Here is a 20,291-nt window from a genome sequence, read left to right as displayed (position 1 = left end):
ACAGAAGATATCAAAGTTCAGTGAGTCTGTGGATAAAAAGGAAACCCTGTACACTGTTGGTAGGGAAGCAAATTGGTAAAGACATTATGGAAAATAGTAGAGCAAAAACTTAACTTAAAAAAAATCAAACTACCATATAATCAAGTAATCCCAATTCTGGGCATATATCCAAAGAAATGAAGTTAGTATATTGAAGAGATTTCTGCACTCCCAGGTTCACTGCAGCATTGTTCACAAAAGCTAAGACATGGAACCATCCTAAGTGTCTATCAATGGGTGAATGAGTACAAATATATATATACACATATGTTTATGTATATATACACACCTACTCACACACACACACACACACACTGAAGGTTTTTTTTAGCCTTAAAAAAAAGGAAATTCTTTTCTTGGAGATAGGGTGTTGGGAAAAATGGTGAGCCTGGAGGCCATTATGCTGAGTAAAATAAGTCAGAAAGGAATAACAAATACTGCATTATCTCACTTAAACAACATGGACTCTTACTAAGTTAAATGCATAAAAGCAGAAAGTAGAATCGTGGTTGCCCATGGCTGGACTAGGGGTGTGTGGGAAGTCATCTGTCATGGGTACCAGCGTTCAGCTTGGGGTGTGAGTTCTGGAGATCTAATGCACAGCCCAGTGATGTAAGCAAGCAGGACCCTATTGGCATTGGTGACCATCTGATGTCTGTAACGGTGTCTGTAACAGTTAAAGTGTATAATAGTTTAAAAGGTTTTTCTCATGCTCTTGCTGACCAGGATTAGGCTGAGAGGAGAGAGGCTTGGGTGCTTCACCCAACATCCCCCAGTGCTGCATGTGGGGATCATGCTCAGCGCACTGCTTTTGCCCCCAGTGCCCTCCTCTTGACCCCAACAACTCAGAAACACAACTGGGTCTTTTGTGCATCTTGTTCTTTATAACTGGCCCAGCTGCTCATGCATGCAGTCGTTTTGGGCCCCTTGTGATTTACTTCTTGTTCTTGTTGTTCAAGATGCAGGCTTCAGCCTCCTTAAAAGGCTCAAAGCACTTACCAACCTGTCTTTAAACCACCCAAGCCTTTCTCTAGAGCTCTCTTCCACAGAGCCCCATCCTATGCATCCTGTGTTCTCGGTATAGGAATATAAAAGGGGTCCCAAAGCTGAAGGTGAATTTCACACCGAGCAGAGGGAAGGGGACCACTGCATCTGCAAAAACAAGAACAACTTTAAAACAATTGGCTAATCTCTATGTGATCCCTTGAACTCTTGAATTTTATGATATAACCCCCTGCCTTCTCTCCCCAGCAGGCTTGCAGTCTTTAAGGCATTAATTAGCTCACTGTGACAATTTTGCGTGGCCAAGAAATAAAGCCGCCTTTTCTGCTTCATCCGAAACTCTGTCCTCGAGTCTCAATTCAGTGAGCAGGATACAGAGGCCGTGTGTTGGCAACAATGACAATAGTCAGAACTGCACTGTGTGGCTGAGATTTTCTCAGAGGACAGGTCTTGAAGGAAATCCCTCCACACACACACACACACATACACACACGTAACTACAGAGCTGATGGATAATTTCTGTAGCTTGATTGTGGTGATCTTTCACATTGTGGACTTAACATGTGAAACATCAAGTTGTTCACCTTAAATATATAGAAAAATGTCTCAATGAAAGTCTTTTAAATGGAAATGTGAAGGAAATCTCAATTAAAATTCATTAATAATTACAGTTGTTAAAACTGCTCCTTTGAAGTGTTAGTAATTCCAATGTCTGGGCTTTTTCAGGGACAGTTTCTGTTGGTTGCTTTTTACCCCGTGTGTTGATGATAGCTTTCTGTTTTTTCCACATGGTTCATAATTTTGTGTTGAGTATCTGGCATTGTACATGACAGTGTGGGAAATCTGGACATCATGAACCACCCCAGGTCTGTTGTTAGTGTTGTTGCTTTTGCTGCTTCTTTTAGTGACTTTCTTGGACTAATTCTGTAAACGTTCCACTCTTCATCAGGTGAGGCCCCTGGATGCTCTGGTGTTAGCAGCGGGTCCAGCTCATATGTGCACAGAGGTCTCCTCAAAGGCCTGAACCAGCAGGTCTCTCAGGGCTCTGCCTGTGAGACGGGTGCACCGTCAACACTCAAGCAGGTGGGTCACACTCCGTCTTAGCCCTGATGTCCTGCCTGTGCAGACGTTCCAGGTCAGCCAGAGATGCGAGCACCAGAGCTTGTCGGGTCCCTCCTGGGCACACACACGGCCCTTGCAGGTGGGTAGCCTTCTAGGTTCCCGGGGATATGGCAGAGCTTGCTGCAGCCCCAGTGGGCATCTCCTTCCTCAGCTTTCCCTTTTAATTCTCTTGGTAGCAGATCTGGTGTTGCCCCCTCAGGTTCCTGCAAGGCTGTACAATTGTCCCTGGTTTATTTGAACCCAGAATGCCTTGTAGAGTGAGTGGTTCACACAGACTGGACGTGGAAGCAGGTCAAGTAAACAGAAGCCTGGAGGGTGAGGCTTTCCAGGGATCTGCCAGATAGGCCAACAGTGACCTTTTTCCGGGCACCAGGCCTTTGAGGTGCTCCCTCCAGTTCCTGCTTGGCCCCCGGTGTTCTCAGCTACCACAGTTGCCAGACTGTTGCTTTTCAAGGAGATTGTAGAGCTGGGGAGAGAAGAACTGGAGCAGGACAAGTTAAATGCCACAGAGCTCACTGTTCTTCCTGAGATTCAGTTGTTTTGGGGTATTGTTTTTCCTTTAGCAAAAGGACAGTTTGTTCCAAGACTTGTTTGCAACAACTGTGATTATTGCAAGAACTTTCGTTAAAATCTAGAGCCTGGAAATGTTGATTTTAAAAACATTTCCTTTTATGGAGGAGCGGATTTTTGGAAGGTCAACGTCCTTACTTTGCCATTTCAGTGGTTCTCTCCAGAAGTCAGATTTGTGGAAGTAGGAGGGACTTTAACAAGCAGTCTTTAAAGTCCACATCTTCCAGAGTGCCTGACGAAGGCTCAAAGGCCAGCGGCACAGCAGGACAGACCCTCAGACAGGCGGCACGGTGAATCTGTCTGCTCTGCCGTAGTCACTCAGCTGCCCACCCTTCCCACCTCTCACCCCCAGTAGGCTTTTTACTAACCTAGGTTCCTGGACTCTAATCTATAGAAATTGATAAGAGGCCAGATGAGAAATTCAAGCAAGGCTTTATTGAGACTCAGGCTGCAGCACGAGGGGGCGAAAACAAGTAACTGGTTCACTTGCTTGCTCCCTGAGGGGAGGTGAACTGGTCCCTTAAAGGGGGTGAGGGTAGGGGCAGACTGGTGGGTCCACCAGTCAGGGAGGCTTAGGTGGCCTGCCCACCCCCTTGATAGCGCTGTGTGCAGGGACCGCGGGGAGAACAGGGCTCTTGCCCCTGACACCTCAGAAGTGGCAGTCGGGTTTTGGCCTTTTTGATCTGCTTGTTCATCATTTGCCCCAACTGCTCATGCAGTTACTTTTAGTCCCTTATAGTTTCTCTGTATTCTGTTGTTCAAGGATATGTTTGTCCAGGTGTAAGCACTGTGGTATAGGATCTCAGCTCCCAGCATTTATCAAGCATCTACTCTGGTACAAACCTGTAGGTCCTGAGCGTAGGTGAGCAAGGCACACTCGTAAAGCTCACTGTCACTGGCAGATTACATGGAAACAGGAGATGGGAACTTTTGAATAAAATCTCAGAGAATGGAGGAGGGATCAACTGGCTGAGACAGTCCAGAAAATGTCACTGAAGAGTTGGCATTTAAACAGGGTCTGCTGGGTGTAATTAGACATTTATTACAGAAAGTATATAAAGACAAGAAGATGATAAAGGACCTGGCCTGCTGGGATTGGATAGTTCACCAGTTTGGCAGGAGAAGTGATGTGATTGATGAGGTGAGCAGATATCAGATCACAAAACCACCACGTGCCCAGCTAAGGAGCAGGCCACACACATGGCTGTACACGGCCCACCTCCAGAGGGCGCTGCTCACCTGGACCACCTGTGATGGTGTCCTGGGGGTTGACAAAGGGGCAGCCCCACTACAGGATTTATAAGGATCCTGAGGTCAGTAGGGAGGAGAGTATATTGTTCTGTGAACCCAGTGAGGAAAGGATCACATACCCTAGAAAAAAAGGTACAGAAGTAACTGGAGGCTTCCTCTGAAAAATGGTAACAGCATTTCAACTGCAGTTTAATCTATTATATGCCAAGCACACTGTTACTTTGTTTAATATAGATCCATATCACATTTATATTTCTATATTAAATATTTATATAATAATATGTTTATATGCTATGTAATTTAATTTACATATAACACAAATTTATATTATATGTATTTAATATATATAAAACAAAATAACTATATATATATACACACACACACACATACATATTTGATCATCTTAGCAACTAAAATGCAGGCTTGTCAGACACTTTAGGATAACTTATGCTGCGGTAACTAACAATCCCAAATCCTAGTGGCTCACAGCAAAACAGGTTAATTTTCACATCATATGTCCACCTTGAATCAGCTATGACTCTGCTTTATTTGTCTCCTGGGTGTAGGCTGACAGACACTTATCTGGGACATTGCTGGGTCTCATGATAGAGAAGAAAAAAAAAAACCATGGCTCTTAAAATAAGTCAGAAGTGACTGGGGGAACTTCGCTCTCATTTTATTGGTCAAAGCCAATGACATGGTCATTCCTGCATCTAACAGGGTGGTCAGATACAATGGTCCCATGGGGAGAAGCACCACAAAGGATGGCAACCCAGAGGATAGCAGATCTTTGAACCAGTCTCAGAATTCACAGCAGGTGTTTTTCTATTTTACAGATTAAGAAATGGGATCAAGAAAGTAAAATGCCTGTTTAATTCACAACCAAAAGTTAACAAGTGATAAAACCTGGAATTGAATTCAGGGCAGCCTAATGACACAACGGTGACCCCCATTTAATCTGAATCCCCGTGCTACCCACCTGAGTCTTTTAATGTTGTTTAATGTGCATCAGAGCCCAGTGCTATCTCTGGACCCTGACGCATTTGGCAAAGGGAAACCTCTCTTTGGACTCTGACTATTGTAGCAGGCATCATCAACGATTTAGTCCCCAAACCTGAAAGTGACACTTTGCATTTGAACCTTTATTCCTGTGTGATTTCTTATCTGTTTCAAAACAAAAGTGAAACATTCTCAGGTTTTCACAGTAGCACACGTAGCTCATGGTGAATGTACCAAAACACAGTGTGACCAGGATGGTACAAAATACCCATCCCAGGGTATCACTCTGTTCCATGGGAACAAGCATGGGGAAATGTAATAGGTGGCCCCGTTCCATGTTTGAGAGGAAGAAAACCAAGGCTTGTGGTTTAAATATGTTGCTCAAAGTCACAGAAAGCAGTAGAGGAGAGAGAACCCCAATGTCTCTGGACACTCATTCCCAGTACCCCGCCTTCCCTCTTGGTAGCTTAGCAACAAGTAGGCATGAATGATCTCCAGGGAAGACAGCCAGACACTCAGGCAGACCTCTGGAGTTCTTTGTCCTAACAAAGCCCTGGTCTAACATGGAAACTCACCCAGGAAGCTGTCATTGTCACTTAGTCACCTAGTCAGCCCCCAACTCCTGTCTATAAACCCACAAGGCACTGAGAGGTGGCCCCTCTCCCCGGTGCACGTATTCCAGCCCTGCCCGACCTGGAAACATCCATACACACTGAGGGACTCCTGAGTGTCCTGCTCCTCTGCTTGTAAGTCCCCCAACCTCCAGTCTGATTTTAAACTTACACTGCAGTGTGTGCCTGTGTCTCTCTGCAGGACAGGGGTTATAAAAAATTCACATCCTGGGTGGTTTTTTGACAAAATTTGTGCCTTATCCATGAATACATATGAAATGTCATGTGCTTGCACATCACGTGTCACTGATAAAAAGCAAGAGGGAAGGGGGCCCTGGAGCTTCCAAAATAGACGAGGAATGAGAGAGCTACAAAGTGCAGAGAACAAAATCTGTGTCGTACTTGGACAGGAAGACAGTTCGTATTTTAGAGTCTCCCCAGTGAGATTAGAGGGGAAAATGAATCATTTTACATGGCCAGAAAATTCAGTTACTACCCATCATGGGTCCTCAAGGTTTCTGGCTAAAAGTGGTCACTCTGCCTTTGGCTCTGGGTCCCAGTGTATCCCATAGATTAGGATGTGTGTCCAGGGATTTTCCATTTATTTCACAGGGAGAATTTAAATGCCTGTCCTTTTAGAATCATAGAAAAGCTGGGGTGAGGACTGATCCAGTTTCCTCAGAGTCCAAGTCCTAGGACCATTCTCAGAGGCAGGTCATTCTGCTCCCTCACTTCTCAGCAGGCGCCAGGGCCTTGGGGGGACTTGGGGATTCTTCCGGCTTTCCCTCCCCCCGCCTCCCGGACAACCTCACTTCCGGGGAACAGCACAGATGCGGTAGGGGACTGGGGAGATGGTCAGGCCCATTCTGAACTTGAGGCTCAGCTTCTCATTGTCTGGAGGCCTGAAGGTGAATTTTTGCACAAGGGAAGTAAAGAAAATGAACAACTCAGACCTGGCCAACTGCTCTCCAAGACACACCCGCTTTCCTGAAAGACAAAAACATAAGACGCGTTACCTTCCCAGGTGGTGTCTGTGCCCAGCAACGACTGAAACCTTCCACCACGTCTTGCAAAACCTGAGCAAACGGAGGGCCTGCTGGGCCCTGGGGCTTAATGGACTTGGCTTATTTGACCAAAACCACCTGAGTTAACCAAGGCACAGAAAGCATCCATCCACAGTCACACACTCCAGTGCCTCCAAGGCGCAGGCAGGTGAGCACAGGTGTGAAGGTTCAGGGTGTGGAAGAAAGAAGTGAGAGGTCTGGCTGGTCTTAATAAGTGGAATATAGTCTAAAGTCTTTCAAAACTTCAGTAGCAAACAACAAAGACAAACAAAACACTGTGTTAATTATTTTTTCAAATCTTAAAAGAAAACTATTGAAAAGGAAAAGCAAGTAAATGTTAGAGCCACGTTTCTCAGGTACAAGGAAGACACCTTTTCCCTCCGTCAGAGTTTCCTTCTTAATGTTTGGGATCTCTCTGCCATGATTCCCCTGCTCAGGGTAGGCCCCACCTGACACCTGCTCCAGGCTTCCGCCGCCTCTCCCCTTTCTGAATGCCCTCCTCACCCCACTTATGCTACAGCACCCTACACTGGTCTTAACCACGGTATCCTGTGTGTGTGTTTTAATAACTTACTTCCTCTGCAGGTAATACATGTTCACCACAAATAGAAAAAAAAGGTGTGAAGGTACAAATACAGTAAAGATGTTGATAATTCTATAATCCAGGCAAAATCTTTGTTAACATTTTGACCTATTTCCTCCCTGTCCTTGTAAGGATTCCCCTGCGCACCTGCCCTGGGAGTATTCTCTGTCACTAACTCTGTGCGATGTTTTGCCGCTTGGTATTTGCCCATGTAATGAAACAACCTAGGAAAACCGTTACTGTGTGCACGCCTCCATATTGTCCTCTGCCTGTTAACGAGTTGCTGAGGAAATAAAATTAGAGAATATCTGCAAAAGAGTTTAATATATGTAAGCGTGCTTCAGAATTACGTCATTATTGTTTTATTTTGTGACTGTGTTTCCCATCAGCATGTGTCTAATCCTCTCTCTTCCCCTCATCCTCATCTCTTTCCCCATCACAAATACTACAATGAGGAAGTTCATGAAAATGGGACGAAATCAGCTGAATTGTAAATACCCACGTTTCTCCTAGAAGAATCCAGCTATCACAACAAAACTGGACCCAGAGACCAGGAACCAGGCTTACAGAACTGGTTCCATCAGAAACCACCAGTGCACTATGAAGAAACCCTTTATTCTCATAGAGCTAAACATTTCTCACTTGTCAAACCTGAAATTATTTTTTTCCTAACTATGTTATGTAGCTGGGCAAGGAGAGCAATGAGAAGCAGCTATGATTTTGTTTTTAAAATCATGAACCAAGGGCTATTAATTTCAAAGCTTCCTCCAGAATTACAGGAAACCAGGGCTTTTCTCTTTGGTGCTTCCACTAACTGGCCATCGCTAAGAAACCAGGTCAATTATGTCATTAGTAAAATGACAACTGACCTACGGTTTTGGGAAAAATTTCTTCCTATGAGCCGATGATTTTTTTGGAAAACGAGGAATCAGTCTCTTGTCTTTCATGAAGCTGTCTGCTGCTTTGTTGCTTCAAGAGAGAACAACTTAAAAGTGGAAAAGAAAATATAAACTTGCAGTAATAGGTTTGCTCTTGGCCCTGATTGTGCACATGTTTTAATGCCACACCAGGTCAACTTTTCCAAGAAGAGGGCTGAGGCGGAGCACACGCCATCCCTTCAGGGAGGCTGTCTTTACAAAGTGCTAGATCAAGAAGGAGGCAAAGAAACCGTGTGCCCAAGAAGGGAGAGTGGTGGGAACAACCTGACAGTGGTGTTGGCATTTTAACGCAGTAGACTGTCAGGTTTCTATTTCCAGTTCTGTGTAGCGAGTCCTCATTCTGTCACAACGGAGGCATTCCCCAAATGTTTGTCTTCACTTTATTTCATTCTTCTCTGGCAGAAAGACAGATAGTGACACCAACTGATTGCAAAAATGGCTTCAATTTCCTCCCCTCTCTCTGAGGCCACATGATTTGCAATGTTATTTCATAGCCCTTCCCATTAAAAAAAAAAAAAAGTGCTATTTTCCCTTCCCCTTGAATTGGGGCTGACCTTAGGACTTAACAGTGCAGTGGGACTGATGGTCAGCAGTTCCCAGTCTGGCCTATAGAGGCACTGTGTGCTTCCATTCTCCATCTTGGGAAATTACCTTCAACATGCACACAAGCAGGGCCAGCTTCCTGGAGGATGAGCGAAAAGTTGGAAAAGAGCCCCTTTGTCACAGGTGAGATCATCCTAGTTCAGCCTTCAGCAAGCTGAGCTCCCAGACATGTAAGACAGCACAGCTAAGACCAGTCCAGCTACCTGGCTCAACTGCAGACTTATAAGCAATAATAGACACTTCTTGTTTTCAGTTACTGAGTTTTGGACTGTTTGTTATGCAGCATTATAATAACTGATACACATGGTAAGAACTCAGTGAATCTTCAAGTGGAAGAGCCTTTAAGTCAGAAATGATTTACATTCTAATGTGCTAGAGAAAGCACTGGATTAGAAGGATAAAGACTTGAGTCTTTAGCCCTGTTCTGCCAATTCCTTGGGTACATGATCTTGAATAAGGAACAACTCTCACTTATTCTTAGTTTCTTTGTATTAAGAAAGGAGATGCTGATTCATTGCCTATTTAAATATTAATAACTGGGTTGATATAAGGATTAAATGAGATAATTACTTGTGTGTGAAGTCAGAGATTAAAAAGGTTGGTTACAACTCTGAACAGCAAATAAAAACAGAGAGGCAAGAATAATTATAATACTTGATACATACAGCACCAACTTTGTACTATAATACAAAACCTGAAGCCCTCTTAGACAGGAAGACTGGAGGGTATTCCTACATCTCATATCTGCTTTCAAATTAGGAGATGACTGGTCCATTGTGAGCAAAGGTGACATAGAACCACATGAAGATAGACAAAGAAGATTTAATCAGAATCAGTCCAGGTACACTTAGGACAATGTCATACAGCATGGGTCAAATTCTGGTCCTTCCTTTCTGTGCCTTAGTGGTATCATCAGCAAACAATACTGTCTCAGAAAATCAATCTATATTTATCTTTTAAATTACCATAAGAAAGCTATGATAAATTTCAGAGTGTCAGCTCAATGTAGCATTTAATTACTTTTCCTAGGAGACACTGGTAGGAAGAGCACAGACTTCAGTTGTTGATAAACCTGGTTAACATTGAGTTCTAGCTCTGCCATATGAGCCTTATGACTTCAGATGCCACAGCTGTCCCTAGTAAGCTTCAGTTTTCTTATTTCTAAAATGGTGATAGAAATTTGAACCTGTAAGATTACACTAGAACACATGCTTATTGAGAAAAGTTTTTTTTCCCCTACGGCATTCATTTTTATATCCTCAGGGCTGAATGCTTACATAATAGATGCTCATGAAATATTTATAGATTTAAGAAATTGGCAAATTAGTTAAAATGATCTCTGCAACATTCCTGATTCAATACCTGGCATATACTAAGAATTTTTCTTATTCATTTGACAATGCATAAGTTAAAACATCCTCAGGAACTGGCTGGCTTTGAAATTTGTGAGAGTTTCACTGTATCCTCTTTTGTACTTGTCAAGTTGTGCACTATATTAATGTATTAACTAAGCTTTTAAAGGGTGATTAGAATTTTAAAAGGGGCAACAGGACCTCTTCAGGGAGCAGTTATAGAGTAGGATCCCATCTAGGTAAGGCTGTGGCACTTAGTCACTGGTGATGCCCAGAAGGATAAGGAATCGGCCCCTTTCTTTGCCCCTCCCCCACCCCCTGCTTAGAAACCGGGTCAGGTTCTGTGTGAGTGGGTGGCTCATAAAAAGAACTTGAGACATTTAAAAACTCTATAAAGATGGCAAGAGTCCGATCCTCTTTATGGACAACAGGCAGGTTCTGAGCTTCTGTCCCCAGTGTTCTTGGGGACAGAGAACAATGTGAAGGTGAAATCTGCATCAGTCAAGCCAGGACTTAGGAAGTAAGGGCATGAGTCCTGGTGATGCTCAACCCAGGGAACCCGGAGGTGCAGCAACAGCAAGAGGGAGTCCCGCTGGGCAGGCCTGTCTGGTGTGGACAGAAACTGTTGCCTGTCTTTCTGGTAAACAATGAATGTTGCCCTCCATCAAGCCATCAGCCACTGCAGCTGCCCCCAGTGGTGCACCCTGCGGGGAATTCAGGATGGAGAAAAACAGGATACTGGCCCTAGAGTATAAAGAAGCATTTATAGGAATAGTTTCTTGCACTAAAATCATTAACTTGGATGTATGGGTTTTTTATTTTTTGAGCTTTTTTTTTTTTTTTTTTGGTGATTAGAAGTCATCTTTTGATGTTTGACTAAATGGTTTTATTCAGCAAAAACTCCTACATATCCCAACTCTTTCCTTGCCTCTTGGGAACAGTCCCTAGGAGTTACCTAAGAGGCCGCCTTCCCCAGGTATAATCCTCAGTAATACCCTGAATAAAATATAATTCTCAACGTTTAAGTTGTTAACTGACCAGCGAAGACATTCCAGCAAGAGCAGAGCACTCCAGGGAAAAGAGGAGGGAGGGGCTGAGAGAGGGGCTCTGGGTCCCCACATTCCTATTTATTGCAACTCACCTACTGAGAAAGGCAGAAAGTCGTCCCTTTTCTTAAACTGTCCATTCTCCAGAAAGTGCTCCGGATTGAACGTGTCTGGGGTGGCCCACGCTGTGGGGTCCCTGTGCAGTGCGGTCAGGTTGGTCAGGACTGTAGTTCCCTAGAAAAGGCAGCAAAGACTCAGGCAAGGCTTGACCCACACAACACACCTGTGTAGAGGGGCAGGTGTCCCCTGGGCTCCCACACCAAAATCTGACAGCACCGTGAACCCCCTCAACCTCCGTTACTCACCATCTTCTAAGCCCAACCTCTAGGACCCTGCTCTTTGCCAGGGGACAGATTACAATGGCGGATGAAAGTGTCTTGTGGGAATTTTTCCAGGGAAGTGTGACCACTCATAACTGCAGAATAGATCTCTCCAGGGACATGTCAGTGTAGAACTTTGGAGGGAACATGTGTGCATCAATGAGATAAAATTGTGACACTTTCCAGTCAATATTGTACTAAAACGAACCCAGCTGCTCCCTGAAGTGATAAGTATTGTAGCAGCTCTTTCAAGGCAAAAATGCCTCACGTATCTTTGTGTCTCCCATTCCCTTCCTCCACTGTCTAGTACATCCCACAGAAGGCTGAACAAGAGAATCAGGTCATCCAGTGAAGGAATCACTATCCTTCCAGATACATAGCAAGAAACCCAGGAGTTCCCCTTAATACCTCCCTTTCCCTCATTCTGCCTTCATCCAATTCTTCAGCAAGATTGGTCAAGTTTGCTTTAAATTTCTCTTGATTTTGTCACCTCCCTTTTAGGTCCACCACTGCCACCCTGGTCCAGGTTACCCTCTTGCTTCCCTAAATAGCTGTCTAACTATACCCCATATCCTCTCTTTCCCCTTTCAATGTGTTCCCCACTCTGAAAGCAAAGTTACCTTTAAATAGGTCTTCATCATGTCACACCCATCCACCCAGCACATCTAGAACTTGACAGACACCCTCAGTAGCTCCCTGTCAATCTTAGATGAAGCATGCATCACCTGCCCTTGTCTGAGCCCCTCCCTCTGTCTGCACTTCCACTACAGGGAGCTTTTTGCAATTGTGCACACTCACCACAGGTACCCACTCATGTCCATACCTTTTAAAGGGTGTTCCCCTTGCCTGGAATGTCCTTCCTCCCCTTTATGTCACTAAATTCACTCTTAATCATCCTTTAATCCTCAGCTCAAACATCACTTCCTTTTGGAAGCCTTCTCTGCCCACCCTGCTCCCACTCCCCACCCCAGCAGCCTGCTTCTTTAGAGAAACCAGTTTTTTCCAGTGGCAGTTATCATGGTTTGTAATTAGAAACTCGGATAATTATTTTCCCAACTTCTTTTCCAATGCCTGAACACTTTAGGTGCTAAATGGACATTTGTTGAATTGATAAAGCACAATAACTGCTATATGGAACACTCTCTATACGAAGCACTAAGCTAAATGTTTTACCTGCATGACCTCCCTTTACCTCCACCTCTGAGGGGAGTGGTCTGTCCAGATCCTAAGTTTGGGGGCAGAGTGAGGGCAGAATTTTGTTTGTGAGGACAGGGAGTTTAACAGGGGCCATCTGAGAACAATTGCAGGGAGACTCCTTTAAATTCAAAGTAAAGCCTCTCCTGTGGAGAGAACCTGGTGCTGTACAAGCAAGATACGCCTGCGAATCACAACAGGTCTGTTCCTGGCACTCACTTTGTAGTTGAGACACCTCAGGCAAGCTTATTCACTCTCTGCCTCGACTTCAAATTTATGAACTAGGACTAACGGAATAATTCTGAGGACTGATGGAGACATTTTGAAAGAACCTATATAATCCATGGTACATAATCACGACTTAAGAAGCATTGATTCCTTTCTGTCCTTTTCTGATGTTTAACAGGGCACACACTTGGACCGTTTCCCTTGTGAGGTGATAGTCCCATCACAGGGCTGTAGGTCAAAGCTGGAAAAATACTTGTGGGTATATCATGTTAGAAACACCATCCTTAATGTGACGTGGATTCAGGTGGTCTCAAATGTCCCTTCATACATCAATATTCTGTATAACCCCAGCAACTGGAAGCAGAATTTTCCATAGGTCTGGGAGGTCCCTAGTCCTGTGAGGAGCTCTACCAAGGCAGAGAAAAAAACTCCACGGTAAAGTCTGACTGGGAACAGCTGCTTGCTCTCTCCCCATAGAGAATGTGCATCACATAGTAAAACCATCGAGAAATGTCATGAATGAAGAAAAACAGGCTTTGCCTGAACACATTTGACCTAGGAGTCCCCTCCCCTCCACAATACCTATTAACGTCTTGCTGAACTGACATTCTAAAGATCACACACAGAGAACGACCATGATACCAGGTACAATATCTCTGTCCCCATTTAAGTGACTCCCCAGGATGAGCATCCAAGTCACTGTCCCAGGTGAGAGTCCCACCACTGAAAAATAGGAACGTGGAGACCTGAGGCCGCGAGGGAGGCCCTCGTTACCTTGGGCAGGTGGTATCCAGCCAGCGTGGTGTCCACTATCACCTCCCTGGGCACGTTCAGGGGGATGATGTTGCCCATTCTCTGCACCTCGTGGATGACAGCGTTGGTGTAGGGCATGGACTCCCGAGCTGCTGTGCTTGGCTGCTGCCATTGGCCAAGCACCCTGTCGATCTCAGCCTGCACTTTTTCTGGAAAAGCAGAGAAAGTTCTATTATTCTAATATTCATTATCCTCCTTGAGCCTGGTTCAGCTAAGGAATGAAGTAACCAGGATCAAAATGGCTAGAGTTATAGCAGGCTGTGTAGACGGTAGCTTCTGAGAGAGGTACCTGAGTGCAAAGTGGGCCCTGGTTTAACACAAATCTGGTTGCAAATTCTTGCTGCTCAACATTCCTGCTGCAAGTTACTGAAAACCTTAAGCCTCAGTTTCCTTTTCTTATTAATGAGGATAACTATACTTTCATCTTTAGGATGTTTTGAGATTTATATGAAGTGATTTAGGGGCATATACAACAAATGAAAAAAACCTGTTATTGTGACTATTTATCATTTGTGGACTTTTTAATGATGGCCATACTGATGGTGTGAAGTGATACCTCATTGTAGTTTTGATTTGCACTTCTCTAATAATTAGTGATATTGAACATTTTTTCATGTGCATATTGGCCATTTGTATGTCTTCATTAGAGAATTGCTTCTTTAGGTCTTCTGCCCATTTTTGGACTGGGTTTTTTTTTGTTATTAAGTTGTATGACCTGTTTATATATTCTGGAAATGAAGCCCTTGCCAGTTGTATCTTTGCATATAAATGTCTTAGCTGAAGAATTGCCTGTTGAGTTCTTATGCCCAGTTTTGGATTGGATTGTTCGGATTTTTGTTGTTGTTATTAAGTTGTATGAGTTGTTTGTATATTCTGGAAGTTAAGCCTTTGTCAGTCACATCATTTGCTAATTTTTCTCTCATTTCATGGGTTGTCTTTTGTTTATGGTTTCCTTTGCTGTGCAAAAGCTTTTAATTTTAATTATGTCCCATTTGTTTATTTGTGCTTTTTATTCTATTGCCTTGGTAGACTGCCTAGAAGAACACTGCTAAGATTTATGTCAGAGAATATTTTGCCAATGGTTTTCTTATAGGAGGTACATACTGCCTTGTCTTATGGTTAATTCTTTAAGCCATTTTGAGTTTATTTAGATGTATGATGTGTGGACTGTCCTACCTTCAATGATTTATATGCTGTTGTCCAGCCTTCTCAACACTACTTGCCTAAGAGAATGTTTTTTCTCCATTATATGTTCTTGCCTTCTTTGTCAAAGATTAGTTGATCATATGTCTGTGGATTTATTTCTGGGCTCCCTATACTGTTCCATTGATCCCTATAGCTATTTTTGTGCCAACACCACACTGTTTTCATTATTGTAGCTCTGTAGTATTATCTGAGGTCTGGGAGGGTTATTTCTCTCTTTGTTCTTTTTCTTCAGTATTGCTTTGGAATTCTGGAAGATTTGGAAGTCTTTTGTGATTGCATATAAATTTTAGGTTTGTTCTCATTCTGTGAAAAATATTCTGGGTAATTTGATAGGGACTGCATTAAATCTGTAGATTGCTTTGGGTAGTACGGCCATTTTAACAATATTAATTCTTCCAATCCAAGAGCATGGGCTATCTTTCCATTTCCTTAAATCATTTTTAATTTCCTTAATCAATGTTTCATTTTCCAAATATAAGTCTTTCACCTCCTTTGTCAGGTTTATTCCTAAGTATTTTTTTCATTATATTTTAAAATTGATTGTTTCTTTACTTTATTTTTCTGATATTTCATTGTTAGTGTAATGAAATTTAACTAATTTCTATATATTAATCTTGTAGCCTGCTACTTTGATGAATTCTTTTATTAGCACTAGTAGTTTTTGTGCGGAGTCTTTAGGATTTTCTATATACAGTATCATATCATCTGCATATGGTGACAATTTTACCTCTTCTTTTCCAATCTGGATCCCTTTTATTTCTTTTTTTGTCTGATTGCTATGGTGAGGACTTTCAATATTACGTTGAACAGAAGTGGTGAGAGTGGGCATCTTTGTCTTGCTCCCAATATTAGCATGATATTCCATGCAAATGGAAACCAAAAGAAAGCTGGAGGAGCAATACTTAGACAAATAGATTCTAGAATGAAGACAATTGCAAGAGACAAAGAAGGACACTACTTAATGCTCAAGGGATCAATCCAGGAAAAAGATGTAACAGTTGTAAATAAATATGCACCCAACATAGGAGCACCTCAATATATAAGGCAATAGTAATAGACATAAAAGGAGAATTTGACAATAACATAATAATACTTGGGGACCTCAACACCTCACTTTCCTCATCGATAGAAAGATCATCTAGACAGAAAATCAGTGAGGAAATATAGGCCTTAAATGACACATTAGACCACATGTACTTAATTGATATTTATAGAACATTTGATCTGAAAGCAAGAGAATACACATTATTCTCAAGTGGGCATGGAGCATTCTCCAGAATACATTACATGCTGGCCTACAAAGCAAGCCTTGATAAATTTAAGAAGACTGAAATCATATCAAACATCTTTACCAAACATAATGTTATGACATTAGAAATCGACTACAAGCTAAAACTGCAAAAAACCCCACAAACATGTGGAGGCTAAACAATATGCTACTAAAAAACCAATGGATCACTGAAGAAATCAAGAGGAAACAAACAACAACAACAAAAAATACTCAGAGATAAATGAAAACAAAAACACAATGATCCAAAACCTCTGGGACACAGCAAAAGCAGTTCTCAAAAGGAAGTTTATAGCGATACAAGCCTACCTCAAGAAACAAGAAAAATCTCAAATAAACAACCTACACAACACCTAAAGCAATTAAAGAAAGAACAAACAAAACCCAAAGTTAGATGAAGGAAAGAAATCATAAAGATCAGAGCAGAAATAAATGAAATAGAGACTAAAAAAATAGAAAAAAAAACATGAAACTAAAAGCTAGTTCTTTGAAAAAATAAACAAAATTGATAAACCTTTAGCCAAACACATCAGGAAAAAAAGGGAGAAAGCAGAAATTACTAAAATCAGGAATGAAAAAGAAGTTACAACCAACACCACAGTGATACAAGGGATTATAAGAAGCTATTATGAGCAACTATATGCCAACAAAAAGGACAACCTAGAAGAAATGGACAATTTCTTAGAAAGTTACAATTTGCCAAGATTGAATAGACCAATTACCGGTACTGAAATCAAATCAGTAATTAAAAAACTCAACAAACAAATGTTCAGGACCAGATGGCTTTACAGGCAAATTCTTCCAAATATTTAGAGAAGAGTTAACACCTATCCTTCAGAAACTATTCCACAAAATTGCAGAAGGGACACTTCCAAACTCATTCTATGAGACCAACATCACCCAGAAAGCAAAACCAGACAAAAATATCACACAAAAAATTACAGGCCAATATCATTTATGAATATAGATGCAAAAATCCTTAACAAAATACTAGCAAATTGACTCCAACAATGCATCAAAAGGATAATACACTATAAGCATGTGGGATTTAACCCAGGGATGAAAGGATTTTCCAATATCCACAAATCAATCAATGTGATTAACTACATTATAAAATTGAAGAATAAAAACCATGTGATCATCTCAATAGATGCAGAAAAGCTTTTGATAAAATTCAAAATCCATTTATGATAAAAACTCTCCAGGGCATAGAGGGAACATACCTCAACATAATAAAGGGCATATAAGAAAATCCACAGCTAACATCATACTTAATGGTGAAAAGCTGAAAACATTCCCTCTAAGATCAAGAATAAGACAAGGATGCCCACTCTCACCACTTTTATTCAACATAGTTTTGGAAGTCCTAGCCACAGAAATCAGAGAAGAAAAAGAAATAAAAGAAATCCAAATTGGAAAAGAAGAAATAATAAACTGTCACTGTTTTCAGAAGACATGATACTACACAGAAAATCCTAAAGACACTACCAGAAAACTACTAGAACACATCAATTAATTCAGTAATGTTGCAGGATATGAAATTATTATACATAAGTCAGTTTTATTTCTATATTCTAACAACAAAATATTAGAAAAAGAAATTAAGGAAATAATCTCATTTACCATCACATCAAAAAGAATAAATTACTTGAGAATGAACCTACCTAAAGAAGTAAAGAACCTGTACTCCAAAAACTATCAGACATTAATGAAAGAAATTGAAGATGACACAAACAGAAGGAAAGATATACCACATTCTTGTATGGGAAGAATAAATATTGTTAAAATGGCCACACTAATCAAGGCAATCCTTATCAAATTACCAATGTCATTTTTCACAGAACTGGAACAAAAATTTTTAATTTTGTATGTAAACACAAATGACCCCAAATAGCCAAAACATTCTTGAGAAAGAAGAATGGAGCTGGAAGAATCACACTCCCTGACTTCAGAGTATATTACAAATCTACAGTCATCAAGCAGTACAGTATGGGCAAAAAAAAAAAAAAAAAGACACATCGATCAATGGAACAGGATAGAAAGTCTAGTAATAAATCCAAATATTTATGGTCAATCCATGACAAAAGTGGCAAGAATATACAATGGAGAAAAAAGAGTCTCTTCAATAAGTAGTGCTAGGAAAACTAGACAGCTACATGTAAAAGAATTAAATTTGAGCATTCTCTAATGCCAAATATAAAAATAAACTCCAAAAGGATTAAAGACCCAAATGTAGGACCATATACTCTAAAACTCCTAGAAGAAAACATAGTCAGAACACTCTTTGACATAAATTGCAGCAATTTGTTTTTTTCAAACCAGCTACTAGAGTAATAGGAATAAAAGCAAACCTAAATGGGCCTGGTTCACTTAAAAGCTTTTCACATAGCTAAGAATACCATCAACAAAAAGAAAAGACACCCTACAAAAGGGGAGAATATATTTGCAAATAATGCAACCAGCAAGGGATTGATTTCTAAAATATACAAACATTTCATAAAGCTTAATATTGAAAAAACAAGCAACCCAATCCAAAAATGGGCAGAACACCTAAATAGACATTTCTCCAAGGAAGATATCCAGATGGCTAACAGGCACATGAAAAGATGCTCAACATCACTAATTACTATTCCAGCAAATCAAAACTATAATGATATATCACCTCTCACACCAGTCAGAATGGCCATCATTAAAAAGTCTACAAACTATAAATGCTGGAGAATGTGGAGAAAAGGGAACCCTCCTACAGTGTTGGTGGGAATGACTTTGAATATATCTTGCCACCCTTTTCTGGCCAGCAATGTTTCTGTAGAGAAATCAGCTGACAGCCTTATGGGGTTCCCTTGTAAGTAACTCTTTGTTTTTCTCTTGCTGCCTTTAGAATCATTTACCTTTAAATTTGGCCATCTTAATTAGAATATGCCTTGGTGTAGGTCTGTTTGGGTTCATCTTATTTGGGACCCTCTGTACTTTCTGTACTTGGATATGTTTTCTTCTTTATGTTTGTGAAGTTTTCAGTCATGATTTCTTCAAATACATTTTCCATACCCTTTTCTCTTTCTTCTTCTTCTGGGACCCCTATTATGCATAGGTTGGCACACTTTATATTATCCCAAAGGTCTCTTATATTTCTTTCATTTGTTTTCATTTGTTTTTCTGTCTGCTGTTCTGATTGGGTGATTTCTGTTACTGTCTCTTCTAAATCACTTATTCTTCCTTCTGCATTATTTAGTTTGCTTTTGACTGCCTTTAGCTCAGCTTTAAACTCAGCGATTACATTTTCTGATTTTAATTGGTTCCTCTTTATAGTTTCTATTTCCCTTTTATAGCATTCTGCATTTCTATCGATTACCTCTCTTATTTCCTTCAGTGCTTTTATCACCTCCTTTTTAACTCAGGATCTAGTAGACTGTTGAGGTCCATTTCATTGTTCATTCTTTCAGGGGATTTCTCTCATTCTTTGAACTAGAAATGGTTTGTATGCTTCTTCATCTTACTTATATTTCTGTGACTCTATGAATTTAGGAGTAACAGTTATCTACTGTCATCTTAAAGGGCTGTTTTCTTTTTTAATGTGGGAGCATCCCTGTGTAGAATGTGTGAATTCAATATTTTTGTCTTGAGGGCTGTTTTTAGTATGGATGGTTGCCACATCTTTCCTCCATGTGAGCTGGCTGTTATCCCCTTAATTGGGGGTGTGGTTGGTGTTGTGGTGACAAGAGCCTGCACTGGTTGTTGAGCAGGGCCTCCTCTTCACTCTGTGGTTGTCAGAGGCCTGACAGGGGCCGGGTCTCCTGTCCTGTTGTTGGAATAGAAGCTCCCAGTCCCATTTCTGAGCTATGGTGTATGATAAGCAGGACTGGAGTACTTCCATTGGAAGAGGAGCCACTTAGTATTCCTCCACAGGAGATGCCCACCATAGAGGGCACTATGTTGTTTGTCACTCATTATGCAGGCTTCCAAAGTCCACTTCAGTGTTGCTGACATTGTCCCCACATCAGC

The 20,291-nt window shown here is 41.4% G+C and overlaps 1 protein-coding gene across 1 annotated transcript in view; it reads right to left on the bottom strand.

The window, feature by feature from the left end:
• Positions 1–4,645: 4,645 nt before the first annotated feature.
• Positions 4,646–20,291, bottom strand: part of LOC102543350 (cytochrome P450 2J2-like) — a 35,455-nt gene continuing 19,809 nt past the window's right edge. The window contains exons 7-9 of the mRNA XM_031684343.2: positions 13,757–13,944; positions 11,276–11,414; positions 4,646–6,581 (exon numbers count right to left, since the gene is read on the bottom strand). Coding sequence (XP_031540203.2) covers positions 6,403–6,581; positions 11,276–11,414; positions 13,757–13,944 — 506 coding nt within the window. The 3' untranslated portion in view covers positions 4,646–6,402. The remainder of the gene's footprint in view (positions 6,582–11,275; positions 11,415–13,756; positions 13,945–20,291) is intronic.

Source organism: Vicugna pacos, chromosome 13 (assembly GCF_048564905.1).
Source record: "Vicugna pacos chromosome 13, VicPac4, whole genome shotgun sequence".
In the NCBI taxonomy this organism is placed as follows: Eukaryota; Metazoa; Chordata; class Mammalia; order Artiodactyla; family Camelidae; genus Vicugna; species Vicugna pacos.
The sequence above is the reverse complement of the archived record's forward strand: the minus strand, read 5'-3'. Positions and strand labels throughout refer to the sequence as shown.